Below are 20,312 nucleotides of genomic sequence, written 5' to 3' on the forward strand. Positions count from 1 at the left end.
CTGCGAGCCACACAAAACAATTTACGAATCACGTGATACTTAAGTAATTAAAAATAAATAAATAATTTATGGCACAAATAACCATCGAAACTATTATCGAATTTTACTTTTCTTTCTTTGTGCTTGTATTGCGATTATTATCAAACTTACTTACCTAACGATTCAAAATTTGTTAAACAATTTTACATCAAAACTGCTGTAATTATTTCTAACACTGCACTTTCCTAAATTACATACACGATTAACTTTTTTATTTTTAACATTATTTATTTTATCTACACGTTTATATCAATTTACTAGAGAGTAATTGTTGGTATTACAATTACAAATCTTAACTTTTCTCATCTTCGCAACAAATTTTCTAAATAGCTTTACAACACACTGAGTAGGAGACATTATCAACGCTTTAAAGCTTGCTACTTTATCTATTCATCTCTAACATGAAACGTAGAACAAGGATTGAAATAAATTCGAGCGCAAGAGTGAAAATATTATAGAGCGTTTAGAGGCATGATGTCCGCGAAAGCAGCCCTCTCACGACTACCTACCCCTATTCCTTTCATTTTCAGTTTAAGCGTATGTCGTTTAATAAAAATTTTTGGTGAATCAACTCTGCGAAATCAGATGTATCTCCCTCAAGCTCGGCGATTCCTTCTCCTTTCAAAGAGACATTGCGTAATCGGATTTTAGCCGAATTGAGCATTTCCAATCCAGCTACTCCAGAGTTTGTCCTGTTCTGTCTAACATGCCTGAAATACCAACATGGGTTTGTGAGGCGGTCGGCTGAAGGAGTTTTGTACAGAAAAGTATGAAGCGCAATGTCCTCTGATGTAAACCTAGTATTGATTCTGAAATGGAGAAAATATAGAGTGTTCGCAATGAGCGCTCAATATAATAATATAATATAATATAATAATAATTGTAAAACTCGCACTCAAATCAAATAAATACTATTACAATAAAATTAAAAAATTATGTATACAGCGTTATGCAAATGATCCGCATAAAATTGAAAACGTGTTGGTAAAATGTTTTTTTTAAAACGCGGGCGCTTTATTCGGCGCAAACTTGATTTACTTATCCATTTCGAGAAATGGAAGAATTTATTTTTTTCGAGAAAGGACGTTACTCTTGTGTTATCGTAAATGGATAATTTTCTGGTGGAACACAAATCTGTTCAGTACATTTTACCGAAGCCGTGAATGTAACGGATGTTGTCATATCTTTATTCGGAATATTTCCACACTATTTGGTATAAGTACATACTTTTAAAATAGGTTTTTTAAAATCGCGGATACGTTTCGCCGTTCTTTAATAAAATGTAATTTTTTTATTGGTTTTACAAGGAAGTTGGTTGTTCAATTTGTTTAGCGTACACACTACTTCCGATATCTTTTTTTTATTTTCGCAATGTTGACGCACATCGATAAAAGTTTGCCGAGGACTCCATGACATAATTCCCTGTCTTCTTTCTTCAGTGGTTTCTAGATAGAATATACGAAATTCTGGAAATCCGCTGCAGATGTCAAGTGGTCTACAAAAATGATTCTTTGCAATTCTCGTCTTGTTGATTATCTACCCGCTGAATAATTAAAGGCTCAATATCATTTTCTAAAAGAACACTGTAGATCTGAACACTTAAATTTCCATAAATAAACCAAGGTCCACATAAAGCTTATCCAAGGATTCCAGCCGAAATAAGCAGTTTTTTTTGTATAGAACTTGGAAACAAGGAATATTTCCTAGTTGAGATACAATACTAATATCACATCTGGCTATAATTTTCTCTCAGCATTGTAGTTCTATTTAAAAAACTGTACAGTTTTCACTTTTGTTAGAAGAAATTGTACAATGTCGTTGCTACTGTTAATGTGATGATGTGTGATCGCTAATGATCAATATATTTCCAGCTTGTATTCAGTGTCTTAAAAGTTGACTTTATTCACTAAAATTTTTAACTATTCTCGACGCTAAAAAAGATTTTCTTGCCATCATCTTGATGGAGAAAGTTGAACTATATGTACTTAAAAATATCTAAACAAAAGCGCAAGTTCAATTGAACCATCGGAAATCCGCACGAAATAGTTGGTACCTACTTACTTTTGTGCAAGTCAGATCGACCGGCTGAATGTAATCGAGCAATTATTAAAAAGTGTGATATTTAGTTGCCAACTTTTCATCACACTTTAGAAAAGTAAAGAAAAACGCCGAAGTTGTTGCCGCTCTCTGAATTAACGAGTTAAAACTCATCTGTTAATGAGTTATGTTATTTATTAAAGCTTTACAACAGCCGAGACTTTACAACAGCCAGTATTTCACAGTAAAATGTTAGAAAAAAACGCGGTTTTTCTGTTTAATTAGAGACAGTGTTGCTTAGACATATTGACCGAAAAGTGAAGAAACTCCAGATTTCAAAAGTTTTCCAAATAAATGATTATAAACTTTCGCTTTTTCAGTTCGGGGAAATATTTTTGAAAAAAGACCCAGAAATAATTATGTATTAGGATTTTTTCCAAAACTCGAAGCTGCAAAAAATTTTCCAACAATTTTTGCAACGTGGTTAAGGAGGCGAGTGTTCCAATAAAATGTGTCTTATAATTTTTCACAGAAAATACCTGAAAATTATCAGTTTCAGTGAAGCTAAAAAATAATACGAAAACTCGAATGACCTGAAAACTCAAAGGAACTTTATGAATCTTCAGGGCAATGAGGGCGGCGAATTTTCCAGATAATTTTTTGTAGACTTTTGCTCTGGTCGTTTTTTCAAGAGAATCCTAATTATTTTCTGCAAAAAATGAATTTATTTGGTTTTTGTGCCAATTTTGAAGCCGAAATGGGTTTTCTAAAGGTCCCTGCAAACAGATGAATAAGACGAATTTTCCAGCAAAAATAATTTTGTAATTTTTGGTTGAAAAGACGCCATTATTGTGAGGAAAGAAGAAAATCGCCAGAAAATAACGGTTTTTTGCGTTTTCGGTTGAAAACTTTTAGTTTTGTGATCGGTTTTGTGGAAACCTTAATGGTTTTCGGGGAAAATGGGAGGAATTTATTTTCGTTTTGCTATAAATGTATCTTGTAATTTTTCGACTCCTTCGATTCTTCGACATTTTAAGACCTCCAGATCCTCAGTAAATAAGTAAAGCAAAAAAATTCAGTCAAAACTAAAAAAACATATTTTTTTAACAAACTCTACATACTTTAGAGGTATGGAGGTGACGAGATTTCTAAATAAAACTTTTTCAAAGCGAAAATACTTTAAGATTATCAGCAGTTTTAAGTGAAACTTTATAAAATTGAGCATTTAGAAGAAAGAATAACTAGGCTAAAACTGGAAAATTCTGAAATTTTGAAGAAATTAAAAAAATATTGCTAATAAATGGCCCTTAAAATACATCTAAAAACAAATAAAAAAGTCTTCAACATTTTCCCAGCAACAGAACTGAGTTACTGCGCCGGTGCGTTGGGTTGGCGCACCGAGCCATATGTGTAGCACTGCGCCAAGCCTACTCTTAAAAATTCACTGCGTTACCCAGGCCTGATCGTAACATTCGCTTACGCAGAGAAAGGTTTCTAGTGCGGTTGCACCGTATTTTGCGCACCATTACAGCATACATTACATGCACAGTATTTTGTATATTGACTTAGCAATTTCAGTACGCTCTCCAAGATACTTGTACTTTGTACTTATCTATCTTTGGACCGGATTTCGTTTTAGATTTTCATAGATTTTATTACTATTATACTTCATTCTATTTATATTTTTATGAAAATATGATTTTGCTTCTGTTAAATTACCCACTAACCTGGTATTATTATATTATTTCATTTTTAAAAACATTTTAAACTAAAAAGACCATTTTAATGCGATTGAGTACCTACACGTAGCAACGTATTCGGATTCGAACGTTAGGATTAGACTAGGAATAGACTAAGAATAGATTAGGGAACGAGTAGGTACTTGAATGATCGTTCTATAATTTGGCTTAGTATTCGTTACTTCGGATCCACATGTGTAACAAGTACACAAGTACCGAATGGTTACTTCTTTCCCATCAATATAGTCTTGGTTACCGTTTGACATGCTTTACTGCGCTTTGACTACGACCGTTTCAGTTTCGGTTCAATCTCGTCGTTTGTAAGCCATTTCTCATCCTCAGTAATCATCCGTTCAAGAAATAGTCCGATTTTTGCATTTTCAATTTTGCTCATTTTGAAAGACAAGCGTCTGATTTAAAATAATAGAAACGTATCATGTATACAAATAAAATGAAATAACCTGAGAGCGGGTGTTAAAAACATCAACTGCCAATTTCAGGTACAAGTGAAGCTGTAAACTATCGCTGCACAATTAACACCAAGCACTATATTTATTAAGGGATCTCTTATTTTTATACTTAATTGCGCAGACGTATATGTCAAGATACCACTCACTTTATGCTAGATTTTATTGACTTCAGCTATCAGAATCATAAAAAACAGCATTAACAATTTGATCCGTCTGGGTTGCAATTTCGCGTTTTTCAGAGACACACTGTAAAGTATAGCGAACTTTATCTTCATTCTAACACTCTGTAACTAACAAATTAATGCAGCAAACAAAAAACAGCTGAAACATTTTACTAGTTAAAGTGCAGTTATAATTTAGCCGCTAGTAGGGGCGTGGACGTGGCGGAACTCGCGAATAGTAGCAAAGAAAACTCCCACCTATCAAAAACAGTATATTTTTACGAACATACATATTGAATATCTGCCTATATCTACTATACAAAACGAATTGGTGAACTGGTGGCTAAGTTTAACACACCGTTCAAACATCGGAAAAAGATATTTTCGAAGACTATTTCTTATTTTTACTTAAATCGTCATGCTTACTAACAAAATGTGATCATCACATATGTATGCTTTTCATTTTCCCCAGCAGCAAAGACAATACAACTCATAGCATATTTTGTTCTCATCAATAATTATATCGAGCGGATCAGCATTTGGTTATGCTGAGTAATCACCACTATATTACAGCATTCTTTAATAATTCGTTACTGCATGTTATAAGGTGGTGGTTGGTGATATCCTTGAGGGTTCATTTGCTGGCGTTGAAGATGAGCCACAAGAGCAGGATTGGGCTGATTACCACCCGGACCTCCTTGCTGTTGTTGCAACGCCATAATCTAAAAATTAAAGTAAAATAAATGAAAACATTCAAATATTTCTAACAGCGTGTGTCACAAACATCTTGCATTACATAGGTTTAGGTTGGCGCATAGGTTACAGTCATTGTCTTGAGATTGTTCAGGGACTGTGTCATACAATACAATACAATACAAGGCTCTACAACCCAGGGTGGGTATTGGCTGACTGCACTATGCTCATCCAGGCCTCCAGATCCTCCAAGGATCGTGTTCAGAGGGATATTCATTTTTATGAGATTTGCTTTGATGTTGCCTTTCCATCTCTGGCGTGCTCTCCCAAGTGGCCTTTTTCGGGGCTCACTTGGAGAGTAGGAGAAAAAGATTGAATTTTTTTTCCATAATTTTTACAAACAGTCGAAAACCGAATTTCAACTTTGGTATTAAGTATTATTTTGAAATGGTCCCATGTTTGATTGGTAACTTATTGAAATACTTAAGCAATGCAAGCAAGAAAAATGTTCATCTTTGAGAGCAGGAGTTAATTAACCGCATAAGAGAAGCTGCTCAAAACGTGAGCCCCGACTGCAGCCAAGAGTGCACAGTAGTGATTGGGACACATGTTTGGAGTTAAACGGGCTGAACTTCGAACACCTCATTTAACAAACTTTATTTTGTTTTATTTGATGTGGTTATGACTCTGTGCAATTGATGTTGTCGTTAAAATCTGTGGCGGATCCAGGTATATCACTCTTCTGCCCGAAAATGGTTGGCAGCACTGGCGGCAAAGGGACAATGTTATCCTAGCCTCGGAATAATTAATTGCCCCTTTTACTTGCTCCGTTTGGTATTTACCGATGGTTACTGCAGTTTGTAATAATTAAGAAGCAACAAGTATTTACGTAATGTTAATGAAGCAATATTAAAATGATCTTATTAAAAGACAAAAACACTTAGGAACAAAATAGGTCTCTACTGCAAAAACGGAGTAGTCGGGTATTATCAATAGTTATTGAAGTTGTAAGCGACCTTAGAATTTTATTTGTTCTTTCAATAGTCGTCGCTCGACTATTCTTACCTGTTGTCTCATCCTTTGTTGTTGGAATGGCGTCTGCTGACTTTGGACGCTCTGTTGCATGACTTGCCCTGGTCTGGAATAAGGTGGTGCGGGTCCGCCTAAAACGTACCAAAATAAACTTTTGTATACCATCATTCGAAAATTAATATACCTTGTGACCCCATTCCTCCCATAGCACCCATATTTGTATTCATCGTTACATTAGGGGCTTGCTGCAAATAAGGTGCTCTGGGATTCCCTGCCATTTGTCTAAAGTCTGGCTGAGCTGGTCTCGGTTGACCAAAGCCTTGTTGCTGACCACCAAACATATTTGCTTGAGATGCTGAACAAAAATGGTCATTGTTAAATAGATATATTGACTTATTGTAAAGATGTATGAGGATGTAAAAGATCCGAACTTCACTACACATTAGACCAAACGACCGATAATGTCGACGCCGGATTATCAAATCGGGTCCCGGATAAAATCTTACTTGTTTTACAATAAGCCTTTAATTTTTTTAACTTGTGTGTGCGAAGTTATTTTCTGTCTAGGAACAATTGTCTCGGACATGAGTTCACCAAACTACAAGGTTTTATTCTGATTTTAGTAAGTTTTGCAAATGGCACGTGCTCCTTAAGTTGAAAGCTAGAGTCTGAAATGTGACATATTAAGCTGTCTACCTTCAAGATATTTGATGTTGTACTTGGTCTTTTTGACACAAGAACCGGTACAAATCGTACTGTGTTACTTACCATCTGGTAGAGCTTGAAAAGGTGCCATGCGTAAGCATTTTTTGTTTCTTCATATAATTGGAATAACTTTAAAAATGAATAAAAACGAAAAAAAGAAAGAAAAAATGGAAAATCACTTTTTTCTAAATGTCTCAAAGATTTAAAAAAATTATTAATTTTCGAAAATGCTACGTATATGGCCGCCCTAATTGTGCTACTTTTTCCTAATTTACCCGACTTCGTGAGTCTGACGATTTATCTTGGACACCCTATCTACTTCCTGGCATTTCTTTTCCCAGTTTCGGGTTTTTGCTTCTATTTGGTTATATCTATACCGGGTGTTTGGTAAGTAGATGCATTCCTTGCAGGGGGTGATAGTGCAAGTAAATTTGGATATATTTCGTTAATAGACCAGGTTCCGAAAACCATTAGTTTCCGATCTACAGGGTGTTAAAGTTTTAATTAAAAAGATGTTATTTATTAATATTTCGGAAACCGCTTGGAAGATTACAATGAAATTTGACAGGCTTAGTCAACTAAGAACAATACGCGTTTTGTGATGAAAATATTGTTTCTATCTTTTACAGTGGCGTGGGTACAGGCACGTCTGTAGATAATTTTAAATAGAAAAATGTTACACCACTGATTTTTCTAAAAATAAATAATATTTTTCAAGTTGCTGTTCAATTTAAACAAATTAAAATCGATTTATTGCAAAGCTTAATCGGGTTGTAGTTAAGTATGGTTTAGTATAAAAAGACAGCAAAAATTGCGCAATTAGATTGTATCAATTTTATTACAAAACTTATTACTAGCCGCAGTTGACATCAGTCTTGCATAAGAGTTTTTTATTTGTTTTTTACCTATTAGATTAATTTACCTGTTAATTAAAATTTTACTTATTCTTAGTATTGAAATGAGCACCAAGCTTGCTTCTATACGGAAAAAAATTTGGTATTTATTAATTCTTAACTACTTAAGATCTTGCTCAAAATGAAGCCCCTTTCTCTAACGCATGCATGTGCTTGCCTTCTTACTTCTGTCCGGGTTACCCTGGTCGAAAATGTATGTCTAAGTGTAATAATTCGTCCGTTGTATGTATTTCTCCGGCATAAACCAACTCTTTCATCCTACCCCATCGCGAAAGTCTAACGGAAAAGATCTGGGCTTCTAGCTGGCCACAATATGGAGCGTCCTCTCCCCATCCATCGATTAGGAAAACGCTGGTCAAGGTACTCCCTTACAGTTTGCTCCTACGTGAATTTGCCTACCTTGTACTTTTCCTGACTCACTGACCTTTCGATAGGTGTTTACAAAGACACGGATATTTGGAAGCCGCCACTATTTCTGTCGTAAAGTCCATAAATGTAAAGAATATCTGCGTATTCAGCATTGAAAAACTCAGCCATTTCAACAAATAAAGTTTCAACTTATGTGAACTTATTCTCGAAATATTACTTATACTCGAAATTACATAAATCGCAAAAAGAAGGCGACAACTAAAGTTACTCAGACACTCGAAATTACAGCAATTATTACTTTCGTCAATCAGTGACAAAAACTAGTGCAGAGCCAACTTAATAAATCGATTTTAATTTGTTTACTCGCAAACGGGACGTCGTAGAAAACAAGTCAAGAGACTTTTTCTCTTCCAAATTGAACAGAAACTTGAAAAATATTATTTACTTTTAGAAAAATCAGTAGCGTAACAATTTTGTATTTAAAATTATCCACAGACGTGCCTGTAGCCACGCCACTGAAAAAGATAGGAACAACATTTTTATCGCAAAACGTATATTGTTCTTAGTTGCCCAAGCCTGCCAAATTTCATTATCATAGTCCATGCGGTTTTCGAAATATTAATAAATAACATTTTTTTTATTAAAACTGTGACACCCTGTAGATCGGAAACTAATGGTTTTCGGAACCTGGTCTATTAACTAAATATATCCAAGATTAATTGCACTATCACCCCCTGCAAGGAATGCATCTACTTACCAAACACCCTGTATATTGGCTTTTTACTGTGGTTGTTTCGTATTCCACCATCTGTGAAACAACTTTTCCTTTCGTTTCTTGTTTCCACCAATAATTCCTCTCTCTGGGTCTGCTTTCCTTTATACCTAGGCATCATTGTACATACATACCTTGCATAATTTGAGGATTGCTTTGCATGCTACCCTGTGGCATCTGAGTGTTTCCTCCAAAATTTCCGTATTGGTTGCTCATCCCAGGTTGCATGTTGCCATATTGATTTGGAAAAATAGCCTGTAAACATTAAAAGTCGATTTTCGATTTCAAGTTTTTCGGAAACGGTTGTTGTCGTACTTGATTTGACTGCATGTTACCAGGGTGCTGCTGCCTCAGTGTCTGCCTTGAAAATCTTTGCATATGACCATATCCCGGAGCTGGTCCACCTGCTGCTGGATTATTCGGAATTCCCGGCATACCGTAGTTATTAATAGGATGTCGCTGACGCAGCATGTTTGATAGAGCCTGTTTTGATGTATTCAGCGGTGGCCTATCAAAACGACTTCCTAAGGGTTAAAAGTTTATTTTTACTTCTGCAGTAAATGTATGTAATCAGTAGCAATTAATAAACTTACCACTCATAGGGGGATAACCGTAAGGTTGCTGAGCGCTCTGATTTTGCCCATACCACTGTTGACCAGGGTTAGTGCCATATTGCTGTCCAGGCTGCATGCCTAAAAGTAAGCAACAGAAATGTGTTTAGACGGTTCGAAAATATTCTTAATTATCGATCTTAATATTTCTATCATTCTTGAAAGTATTTTCAGGAGTTGCCTATAGATTAATCAAGGAGATATTACATCACGTCCTCGCGTCATATAAAGCGAAAGAGACCGGGAAGTTAATTAACTAATTTCAGCGTAAAACAGATTGCGAACTTGTTTCTGCTATTTAAGCGGTTAAAATGTATTTTACATTCACTTATTAAAGTTAGTGTAAAGAGCTTAGAATAGGCGCAAATTGAGGTGCGAACGACACGCATGAGACCATCCACAAGAGCGTTTGAACAGAACTCGTTTCACGCGTACCGCCGTGATCCGCATCTTGCGACGCAGTGCATGTCAGTTTCAGTTATATCACATTGCAGTCAATATAAATGATTTAAAAAGGCAAAAGATGTAAATCACCAAATATTCCTTATTAGTTAACTGATTAACTCTTTGCTTTGCTGATTTCAAATAAGTTCTACAGATTTCATGCTGCACTAAACACATTTTCTTCTTTTTTTTCAGATAGCACCACGCAGCTCTCGGTAAACTTAGCATTACTTTGCCCCTGATTGTACATACAGAACTTTTAGTCCCATGTTCATCAATTGAATCGTACGGTGAATTTCGTATCGATTGAGCTGTTGGTTCTTTCGTAGTTCATTTTTAAACTTTGGGAATATTTTGGGCAGCTTTGTATTTTTACATCAAGCTCATCCTCAGCTTTTCGCTAAAGAACCGCTTCAGGTGTAGAAATTTGGTTTCCATTATTCAATACAAGAAGCATCGGCTTACTAACAGTGTGGATTTGGTTCCGATTAAACCATTGATTCCTGCCCAATAAATTCGCAAGCTTTCAGAATATATCTAAAGAACCGTTTCGACTACGCAAATATGGGTCCAAGTTTTGTTTTTTTTTTGTCAAAAAAGGCAATAGTTTTATTTTTTCCTTTTTTTTTCTCAGATGTCAATCTTTCTAGTTTCCTCCATATTTTGGAAGTTGCAATTTTTTATTGCTTTAAGATCTGCAGTCGCATAAAACCAGCATTTTTTTATGCTTAGCGTTTAACCCATGAGCGGATTAACACTTCGTGGCTCGGGGCTGGAATTTTAACATATGATCAGATACTCTTCATTGCCAAACTTACCAGGATTTGGTCCATATGCGCCCAATCCATGCGGCATTTGAGGATTGTTCCCTTGAACGCCAATTCCCATACCCGGAGGCCCCTGACCTATGGGGTTATGACCCATAGTCATAGGACTCATAGTGACTGGTCCTGATTTAGGCTTCCGCTTTCGCTGGCCCTTTCCTCTTCCTTTACCCAAAGCTACAGGACTTTGATCGACAGACGATGGAGTGTCGGCTTTCAGATTGGAATCCTGTTATTTTTATTACGATTTAATAATCTAATCAATATAATAGAGTAAAATAAAGTTGACGTATAAAATAATCACACATGCTAAGAAGTTTTAAAAGACCCAATTTCATCTAGTCATTTTTTAAAACATTAGTATTTTATTCATAGTTACCCTGATCTATTCAAAGGCAGTAGAAGTCAGTTTATTAAACAGGATTTTATTTAACGAGTTTTACACACATTGAGCACGCATTTCTTGGACGAACGCGGAGATTAATATAACGTTTACTTTTGACCGAAATTATGTAGGTTGGGAACACGGAGTTCAAATATGTGGCTTAATTAATTCTTAAAAAAAAATATTTCAATCTGATCTAACTTTTACTTAGATAAAATGTCTGGCTCCTCTACTATTAATGGTCAAAGTTCTTAAAAAATATTTTTTTGAACGGAAGACTGGTACGATGGATTTTGGGTTTTCAAGACTCATGTTTTGGTAAAGTAACCGAGTTTATCCGCTTTGGGCAAATAAGGAAAGTATCTCGGTTCAAAAACTACCAGAACTTTTTATTTGGAAGCTGAAATCCACTGATTTTTTTTTGAGTTGATGCACTAATCCGTTTTGTAATTGTAAAAATTTGTGTACCAAGACACTCAAGAATTCCTCACTTGTCTAAAGCCGTTGGACTTGAGTCTTACATAAGAAGAAATTCAAAGCCAGTTTTATTAAAATGCATCGCATCATCCGCCCGACATAATTTTTTTGAAGAACTTTGACCGTCAATAACAGAAAAACCAGAAATTTGTTCGTATTAAAAGTTAGGCCAGATCGAGTTTATTTGAGCCAAACAATGTCGCAGTACCCTTTTGATCATAAGCTTGTATATTGACTATCGTAGCTTGACCCTGTATATTGACTACCGACTTTCGGTTCAAGATACGTCAAAGAATTAATCTTTCTTTAGAAGTAAATGGTAAGCAGTAAAAACATTCGCGGTGATGAGAAGCGCGATAAGAATTAACTGAGTTACAATTTTAAGCAATGTATTTTAAGTAATGTAATACCAGCCACTCGTGTTTGTTTATAGAATGGAAACAGAACTCTCTAATGGTCGGTGGGGACAAAATTAGTTGAAACAAGTTGATCTGAAGTCCCAGACAGGATCAAGTGTAATTTTCGGTTATACAAAATTCTTTTAAATTTGACGCATTTAGCTTGTATTTAGAGGAACAGACATTTTTTGTCAATCAAGTATTCAATGTATGCAAAGCATATTTTCATATTAAAAAAAACTTACTGGTTTATCCGCGATAGGTTCCAAATCTTCTGGCGGTAGAGGAGGTGGATCCAAATAATACATTGATGGTTTTTGTAGATTATGAGTATGGAACTTAAGCAGCCTGTGAGTATCTTCACCCATCAGTGGCTTTCGCTCTAAACGAACCGCACCAAACCATGCCCATGATAAAGGTGGGGGATTCTTCATTCCTTCTAAAATATCCCAACTACTGACTCGTTGTTTGTCTGAAATCTACCAAAAGTCATATTGATTAATTGAACAGATTCAATGGACATCAGTTCCTTACGGATAAGTCGTGCTTCTTATCAACGCTGTCGAAGCTTATTTTGTACCCTTTGCTGTCAGTTAGACAACCGGTTGGCTCTACCCCAATGATCTCCGTAGTGACTCTGGGTAAGGGCAAGAGTTGTTTGATGTGCATTAGAGAAACATTTTGCCTCTCACCGATTTCTTTCTTTATTTTTTTCATTAGATTTTGGTGCATCTTTTTTCCATCATCCTATAAATAATTCGATATTGTTCAGAAATTTTCAATTGCCAATTTGATGTCATACAATACATTGTATTGATACGCAAATATTTATCGATTGACAGAAGGCTCAGGTCAATATTGATATGGAATTCGAGGTATTTTTCTGGGATAAAACATTTCAATTTAAAGAAAGAGAACGATTGGAAAGTTAAATAAGAATATACTGATATAAAAATGAGATGTAATTTTATATATGATTTTTTTCGACAAAACACCTTTATCCGACCTACAGGATGGATGATATGAAGTGTCCTTTAACTTAACTGATAGTTTATTATATTATTTATATACGTTTAAACGCAACATTTATTCTACGTTGTATAGAAAAGAAGTTATACGCCATGCAATCCAAACGTAACTTTCTTTCTTTCAAGGAGGTAGAAGTTCAGCACACCTTTTCTATGACGCACTGTCCGAGTAATTGGAGGAGACCGTCCCGTATAGACTTTGGAGTTCCTAAAGGATTCACTCTCATTTCAGACTTTGTTCTAAAAAACCTTCCTCGACTGAAAGGAAATGCACTTTGACACATGTTTTATTACCTCTTTCCTTGGTCAAACCGACAGTTCGGTGGGGGCGAAAGGTTTGACAAATAATATAACAAATTTACAAAAAAAAAACAAATAATCTCTTGCAAAATGACATATCACGACAACCTTCTCAAGAAGGAGTTAGACCCAGACTTAGAAGGTCAAAAATTGAATCACCGAATATTGGCACAACAGGAAACAAACTAACCCATCAGAAACTGAACACGGACGAATTGACAGATTGCCCAACCAATAGAAACACTCTCGTATCATCGTATACACGGATACATGAGACACAGGCTTATACGCTTTGAAAACGATTTGGTTATAAATATTTTGCTTTTTCATAATGTGTAAAAGCAAAAAGTTTAAGTGTTAAGAAAAATACCCGTCTACTTGAATTGTAGTGATATGATAATTATGTTACTACTATACCTGAGTATCTGTAGCTAATGCAGAATGAACTAGCGTAGCTAACATATCGATGACCGTTGTGAACAATTCATTATTGGTGTGGAGATCTATAATCCCATGAGTAACCAGCTGAACAAGCAGTAATGCCCAATCTGTTGTTGCGGAGCTATTTCTTTGAAACGCCTGTAGAATTGATATTATTTGCATTGGTATAGATAGATAAAGTATTTTTCTCACCTCGAAAACTCCCCCCACTAAGGCGAATCTAAGTTGAAGGCCATCTAAAGTTCTGTCACTATGGCACGTATCTTGGAGATTACCTTCTTTCGCTTGTTGCACCAACTAAAATATATAACAAATATGACAAGTGATGCCTGATCATTAACCAGGTCTACAAATCTAACCTGTGTCAATTGCTGATGTAGCGACGATAAAAGACCCTCTTTTTGGCCTTCTTCTTGTCCTTTCAGACAAGTCAACACTAGACTAAGAAATGGCTGATGCGTCAGCATACTTTGACTTTCTCCTGTATTCCGTTTTGCCATAGGTTTTTGATCTTTACAATGCCATCCGCCATTATCCAAAACTTGACCAGCTACCTAAAAAATACGTATGTTTGTGGTATTGGCTTGGAAAAATTAGTCAGATGTAAACTTACTTTAAGCACCCGACCTTGAATTGCACCTGATAATTTGGCAATTAATGGAGCAACTAACCAAATAGAACTAGTTTTACTTCGCGGCTCCTGCTTTTTAGTATCTTCAGATCTCGTATGATTAATAGATGGTGCATTTAATTGAAACACATCAATGGCTGCTTTCGCTACAGTATCTAACCATTGAGATAGTTCAGGAGTATTTACGCTATACTGCTTGAACATTAGCTGTAAATCGAGCCAAGACATTCGCAGTGTCCAAAGTTCGAGATTCTGCAATAAATTTGTGTTAACAAAGACAATCCGGTAATTCTGAACACTTTAGAAAGTATCGTGCTTGCACGAGTCATCAGATACTAAACATTTAAAATTCAAAAATTATAGCATAGTCATACCTCAAGTATTCGACTTATCATATTTTTCTGGTCTAACTCATCAATGCTTGAGGCCAACTCTGGATAACAAATCATATGTAATAATCTCTGCGCTTGAGAGTGAGTCAACAAATCGTCCAACAAATTGTCGCTATCGCAAAGCTTTTCTGGGTGGCATAGACACCTATTTTAACAAGACATTAAAACGTTTACGCCACAGTTAAAATAATACTGTTTTTAAGTAGTCATCCTACCTATCGAGAACCCACTGTTGAGAGCAGATTTCCCTCAATACGTGATTGGCAAATGCAGACAAAGAAGCGGTAGCTTCTGGGTTGCCTGTACTAATCTGCCTACGAAACAAAAAATGCAATAAGTATAAAAGCTAGATTTTACAGGCGTCTAATTATCGCTGTAAGTTTTTTTGGAAATTATCGAATTACCGTTTATTAATACCTTTTTTGCCCTATGGCGTTGCTATGGATGAGTGAAATAATCATCAGAACTTGTAAGATAAAACTAATTTAATTTTTTCCTTTAGTTCAATTTTCTCTATGATAGTAAAGCTCTTTAATTCCAATAAAAATAATATAATTTATAAATGATTACTTGTATTTGATTATGTCGTTTTACTCATTTAAATAAATGTTTCATGTTTATGTAAACGTAATTCCGGGTCCAGACCAAGCAGACAAAACATCGACAAAACCGAGACATTCATGTTTCACGACATAGTGGCGCAAATCCTACACATTTCTGCCACATTTTTGTCTCATTGTTACTTTGTTTCCAATTCTGGAGACTTTTGCAGGTCCCGTCTCGACTCAGTAAATATCAAAGAGTCTCTATTTTGTCTATGTATTTTGCGACTAGTTGTCGGCGCAGTGTGCATGGTGTGTGTTGACAAAAGTAGGAGACCAATAAATTAGTGGAAAATCACTCATATTTAGTTCTGTTGTGTTGTTGTAGTGGAGTGAGAAAATTCTTAAAGCTTGAACGCATCTCACCACTTAGTCCAATATCATCCTCACGCAATTGACCTAAAAATGTATTTATGGAATAACTTTCTCGTTTTTTAAGCTTGCTCTCTCCCAAAACGTTTGCGTTTAATTTTTCCAACATTGGATGAAGAGGAGAGACAGATATAACTGGCGGCTAGTAATAAATCTTCATTTTTTTTATTTTCTTCCTGGTGGAAACGCCGCATGGTTAAACTGATTCGCACCGACTGAATTTTTTTGCACATTTGTCCTTGTGGTGTGGACAGTGTTTTTGACGCAAAATCGTATTCACTTTTTGTCTGCTTGATCTGGACCCGGCATTATACTTTATATACAAAATATACAGAAAAGATCTCGTACGCATGGAGATGTTAGAACAATAAGGATGTGATCTTATCCATTTGTTATGCTATACACTGGCTCATGACACTGTACAAAAGTGCTGCACTTATCTCAGAATGACTATGAAAATGGGAAACGAAAAGCGGTACATTCACTTTGGAAAGGTTAGGAAAGCATAGTAAAAGTTACGAAAAATACTGAAAATCGGATCAATCAAAAAATTGAAATAGCAACTTTTATTATGCTACTTGACTCCGGCATGTAAGCGACACAAAGTAAAGGTTGGTGAGACACACAAAGCACAAAAGCGAACGATGAATTTAGATAATAGAAACGTTGATGTTGGGTATAATCCAATGGTTGACGAACCTATGTGTCGTCCGGGTGCCGCATACGTCCATGTTTACCACCCTGAAGATAGGAACGTTAATCAAAAAAAATAAAAAAAACTCCGCAAGAGCAACTTATTACTACTTAACTTATCTTAACTGTTGAACTTTTTTCTTCTACAGATGATCCCAAAACAAAATGATATACAAAGTGTTTCATGCGGAACCGGCATTATTTTAACCACGTATTCTAGGACCTAAAATAACGCTAGTTTGCTATATAAACGAGAGCCCAAAAATGTGTCGTCACGGATTTACAGGGTGTTGAAATTTATTTAAAAAATGCACCCTGCAAATCTGTAACGAATTGTCTTTGAGCTATAGTTTATACAGCAAAGTGGGGTTATTTCGGACGCAGAATACGTGTAAAACTACGCGTTTTCCTCATGAAACACGTTGCATATGAAAACAAAAAAAAATGTGAAAATATGCGGTTATTGGTACGCTGCATGATATTCTTCAGATATTTCTCTCGAAATTGGCTCATATTTGAGCGCTGAAACAAGTACTCCTTTTTTTCAATTTCAATTTCAAATCAGTGAAAAAGCCTAGAAAGCTGTACACAAATTGTATACAAATTTTCGAAACACATAAGGCCCTGCTGCCGCGATATTTGAGGGCTTTCGGAAAAATGCTATATGAACTTGAAACATTAGCTTTTCGTGTAGAATCACCTCCTGATTTTTTTAACATAATTTCCGAGCACCTGTATAATACCATATGAGTGAAATTAAGATAAGTTAAGTTTCAATATTATTCAAAATAAACATATTTTTCCAATCTTAATTGCTTACGGGTTATGTACTTACGGAAGATCAAGACTGGGTCCATCAAGTCCACTATGCAAATCGCTTGTCCCCAAGATATTTGATAAACTGGGTTCAGTGCCCTGTTTCGCTGTAGCATCGCCCACAATCAAAACAGCTTTCAACACTGCCAACACTGGGCCTGTATTAAATAAAATGGTGTATAAAATAAGTAAAAATACATAAATGCGGAGTGTATGCAGGATGCGTCTGCGGTTTAATATGAGGCGACTCTGAGACGTTAAATCATTCATTAAATTGAGAAAGTGCTTCTCTATTTTAGAAGAAATAGGGTCTCTATTGAATGAATCAGCCTAAACTGCATCCCCATTTCACAATTTCCAGTATTTTCGTGTTCAAATTAAATGTTTTCTTAAAATTGGAACCTCAACAACATTGTCCACCTGGCCCTTGCCTCTTATATTTCTTTATTAGATCAAATTCGTATCGGTACTAGGAACGTTAATCTATTGGTTTTCTACTATTGGTTTTCATAAATAAAACGGAAGATCGAAAGTATATAATTGAATCCCTATTATAACCAGCTCAAAAAAATAATTCCTTAATATGTATTCTTGTGTGTCCGTTAAGACAATGCTCGTTACAAATTCTATAAATCCCTTCAAATAAAAAAAAAATGTCAACGAAAAAAATGACTTAATTATTTTACTTACCCACATCAATATTTCGATGCGCTGCCGCTAACAAGTGACGATCGCAACTCAAACGTACACCTAATGGAACTCTTGGAGACGATAGCGGGGGAGATCCCACCGAGTATAGACCAGGTTGGGGTCCCTCGGCAGTCCGAAACAGCCTTAGCAATAAATGACATGTCAGTCGCATACCAGCTTCAGCCAAGCCAGAAGATGAATCTAAGGACTTTACCTGCAAAAATCATAAGAAACGAATCTCATTCACCTATATCATTACCCTTTCATATTGGCCGTATATTAAGAAGATAAACATTAACTGTGCAATCTTGATCGAAACATACTTTTGTATGTGAACTCACTTTCAACAAGCTGGGAAGAGCAACTGTTCTCACAAAATCCTCCAACGAGAAACAATGTCTCGCTATCAAAATACAGGTAAACACGGCTAATGAATTGTGTATATTGACATCCTAAAAAACCAGCATAACATGAAATCATTAGACGATTTTGATATCAACGTTTACCTCAATTTTAATTTCATTGAGAACATCTTTATAATATTCGGGTGGCGATGTTGGGCTGCACAACCCCAGCAAAACTCCTAACCATTCAGATGCCAAAGAATTGCAACAAGCCGTCATTTCGGCACAAAGTATTGCTAAATCGTTTAACCTTTCGTTATCGTTGATTCGGTCAGTCTCTGGTTCCTTGCAGCAAGCCCGAATAATTGCATTAGAAACAAATGAATACCTTAAAATATATAGTATGCGTGAAAATGTGAAATTTGTTACAAGCATCAAGATAAATGACTTTATCATCAAATTTAAAAGTAAAATAAACATAAGAAAAATTATTTATTCATTATAAATGGATTTCTACTGCGCATACCACTAAAAATATACGGGATATGTAAGTGCGCACCATTAGTAACGTTGTTATTAGCCGCGATAGAGCTTTGATTTAAATTGCAAATAGTTGTACCTATATTTTTAAGCTGGTTGAGATGGTGGTACTAAAAAACGATAGAACACCGCATTTTAAAAATAGTAATGTTTCCTGCCTTTTTGCTAAATTAACTTCGTCAGAAAAATTTAAAAAAAATTGTTTTAATAACTCGCTATAGCGCTGACTAGTTACGGTTCCCTGGTAAAAAAAATGGTCCTACTATTCGTTCAAAAGTCCAGACGTCCCCTGGTGGTTAAATTTATAACTACAAATTAAGTAGTAATTTGACACTTGTTTTGTTGACATTGGTGTTTACATCTGATTGTTATTTCTTTGCTTTGTTCTACTCAACTTCTGCAAGCTTTCAAAGAAATAGTAAGAGATCGAAAAGTATGTAAGTATTCTTTTATGTTATAAATGTCGTCAACTCTGTCAAGGTCTGACAAGTCTCAACTGTCACTCGACAACGAGTAATGTGACGTTTCGCAGCGCCACTATCGGTAGTTGAACTCGTGAATACGCTCGGGTAGTTAGAAGAAAAAAGAACTTACTATTTTAAAAACCTATCATTTTAGGACAAAAATGTTACTAAAGCTTTTTGTGCAGAATTAAATTGACTTCAATTTTGTGCACTAATATACAGGGGGTTCAACTTAAAACAAGTGTTTCTCATTACCTTTACAATGCGACGTTCAATTGTTTTTTAGTATCATCACAACCAGCGTAAAAAATACAACTCTTTGCCATGTAAACCAATACTGTATCTCTAATAATAATAAAGTTACCAATGGTGCGCACTTAATTTGATATAGCCTGTATATTAATTTTGCCACTTTAACTTTTAACCAAGAACATAATCTCAGAGGTAATTTTGGACTAAAAAATAATCATACCTGTTACTCGGACTTTCATTCAATTGCTTCGCCCATGTACTTTCTATTCGTCCTATTCTGCGAGGATTCTTAAAAACCTCTTGCATAAACTGAGAATTGAATACATATGTACTACTAGTTGGCTGCAGTACCAAACTGCTGTAGAGGGCTTGTTTAATCTTCGGATAAGCATTGCCAAATGGCTCAACCGCATGGGGTTTTGACTTAAGTAAAATGCACGATGAATACAAGTCATACAGATGCGCCAATATGCAACGTTCTGCTGAGCTGCAATCTCCAGGATTCGTGACATGTTTTACAACTTTGCAGAGACCTTCAAACACTGCAGACGTCTGATCAGGCGATACTAAAATAATAGATAAGTTCTATATTGTTGAGGCGGATTCATTTTTACAAACTTCTTTTTGGGTATTTCGCCTCAAAAATTTTTGTCTTTAAAAAAGACAGAATTTCCTCA

At 35.6% G+C, this 20,312-nt stretch overlaps 1 protein-coding gene across 2 annotated transcripts in view; it reads right to left on the bottom strand.

The window, feature by feature from the left end:
- Window positions 1-4,705: 4,705 nt before the first annotated feature.
- The window catches only part of LOC109539042 (mediator of RNA polymerase II transcription subunit 12), a 27,750-nt gene continuing 12,143 nt past the window's right edge, over window positions 4,706-20,312 (bottom strand). Inside the window, exons 15-35 of one of the 2 annotated variants that reach the window (XM_048664641.1) lie at window positions 19,856-20,201; window positions 18,542-18,767; window positions 18,377-18,487; window positions 18,036-18,249; window positions 17,365-17,503; window positions 16,536-16,577; window positions 15,078-15,176; window positions 14,845-15,007; window positions 14,453-14,722; window positions 14,199-14,393; window positions 14,032-14,136; window positions 13,816-13,977; window positions 12,605-12,817; window positions 12,316-12,549; window positions 10,805-11,039; window positions 9,525-9,623; window positions 9,247-9,455; window positions 9,066-9,186; window positions 6,356-6,526; window positions 6,205-6,302; window positions 4,706-5,168 (exon numbers count right to left, since the gene is read on the bottom strand). In XM_048664641.1, the coding sequence (XP_048520598.1) occupies window positions 5,037-5,168; window positions 6,205-6,302; window positions 6,356-6,526; window positions 9,066-9,186; window positions 9,247-9,455; window positions 9,525-9,623; window positions 10,805-11,039; window positions 12,316-12,549; window positions 12,605-12,817; window positions 13,816-13,977; window positions 14,032-14,136; window positions 14,199-14,393; window positions 14,453-14,722; window positions 14,845-15,007; window positions 15,078-15,176; window positions 16,536-16,577; window positions 17,365-17,503; window positions 18,036-18,249; window positions 18,377-18,487; window positions 18,542-18,767; window positions 19,856-20,201 (3,584 nt within the window). In that variant the 3' untranslated portion in view covers window positions 4,706-5,036. The remainder of the gene's footprint in view (window positions 5,169-6,204; window positions 6,303-6,355; window positions 6,527-9,065; window positions 9,187-9,246; window positions 9,456-9,524; window positions 9,624-10,804; window positions 11,040-12,315; window positions 12,550-12,604; window positions 12,818-13,815; window positions 13,978-14,031; window positions 14,137-14,198; window positions 14,394-14,452; window positions 14,723-14,844; window positions 15,008-15,077; window positions 15,177-16,535; window positions 16,578-17,364; window positions 17,504-18,035; window positions 18,250-18,376; window positions 18,488-18,541; window positions 18,768-19,855; window positions 20,202-20,312) is intronic. The other variant, XM_048664642.1, reaches the window with a different exon arrangement.

Source organism: Dendroctonus ponderosae, unplaced genomic scaffold, assembly GCF_020466585.1.
Source record: "Dendroctonus ponderosae isolate FM_Combo_2020 unplaced genomic scaffold, Dpon_F_20191213v2 Dpon_F_20191213_3, whole genome shotgun sequence".
Taxonomy (NCBI): Eukaryota; Metazoa; Arthropoda; class Insecta; order Coleoptera; family Curculionidae; genus Dendroctonus; species Dendroctonus ponderosae.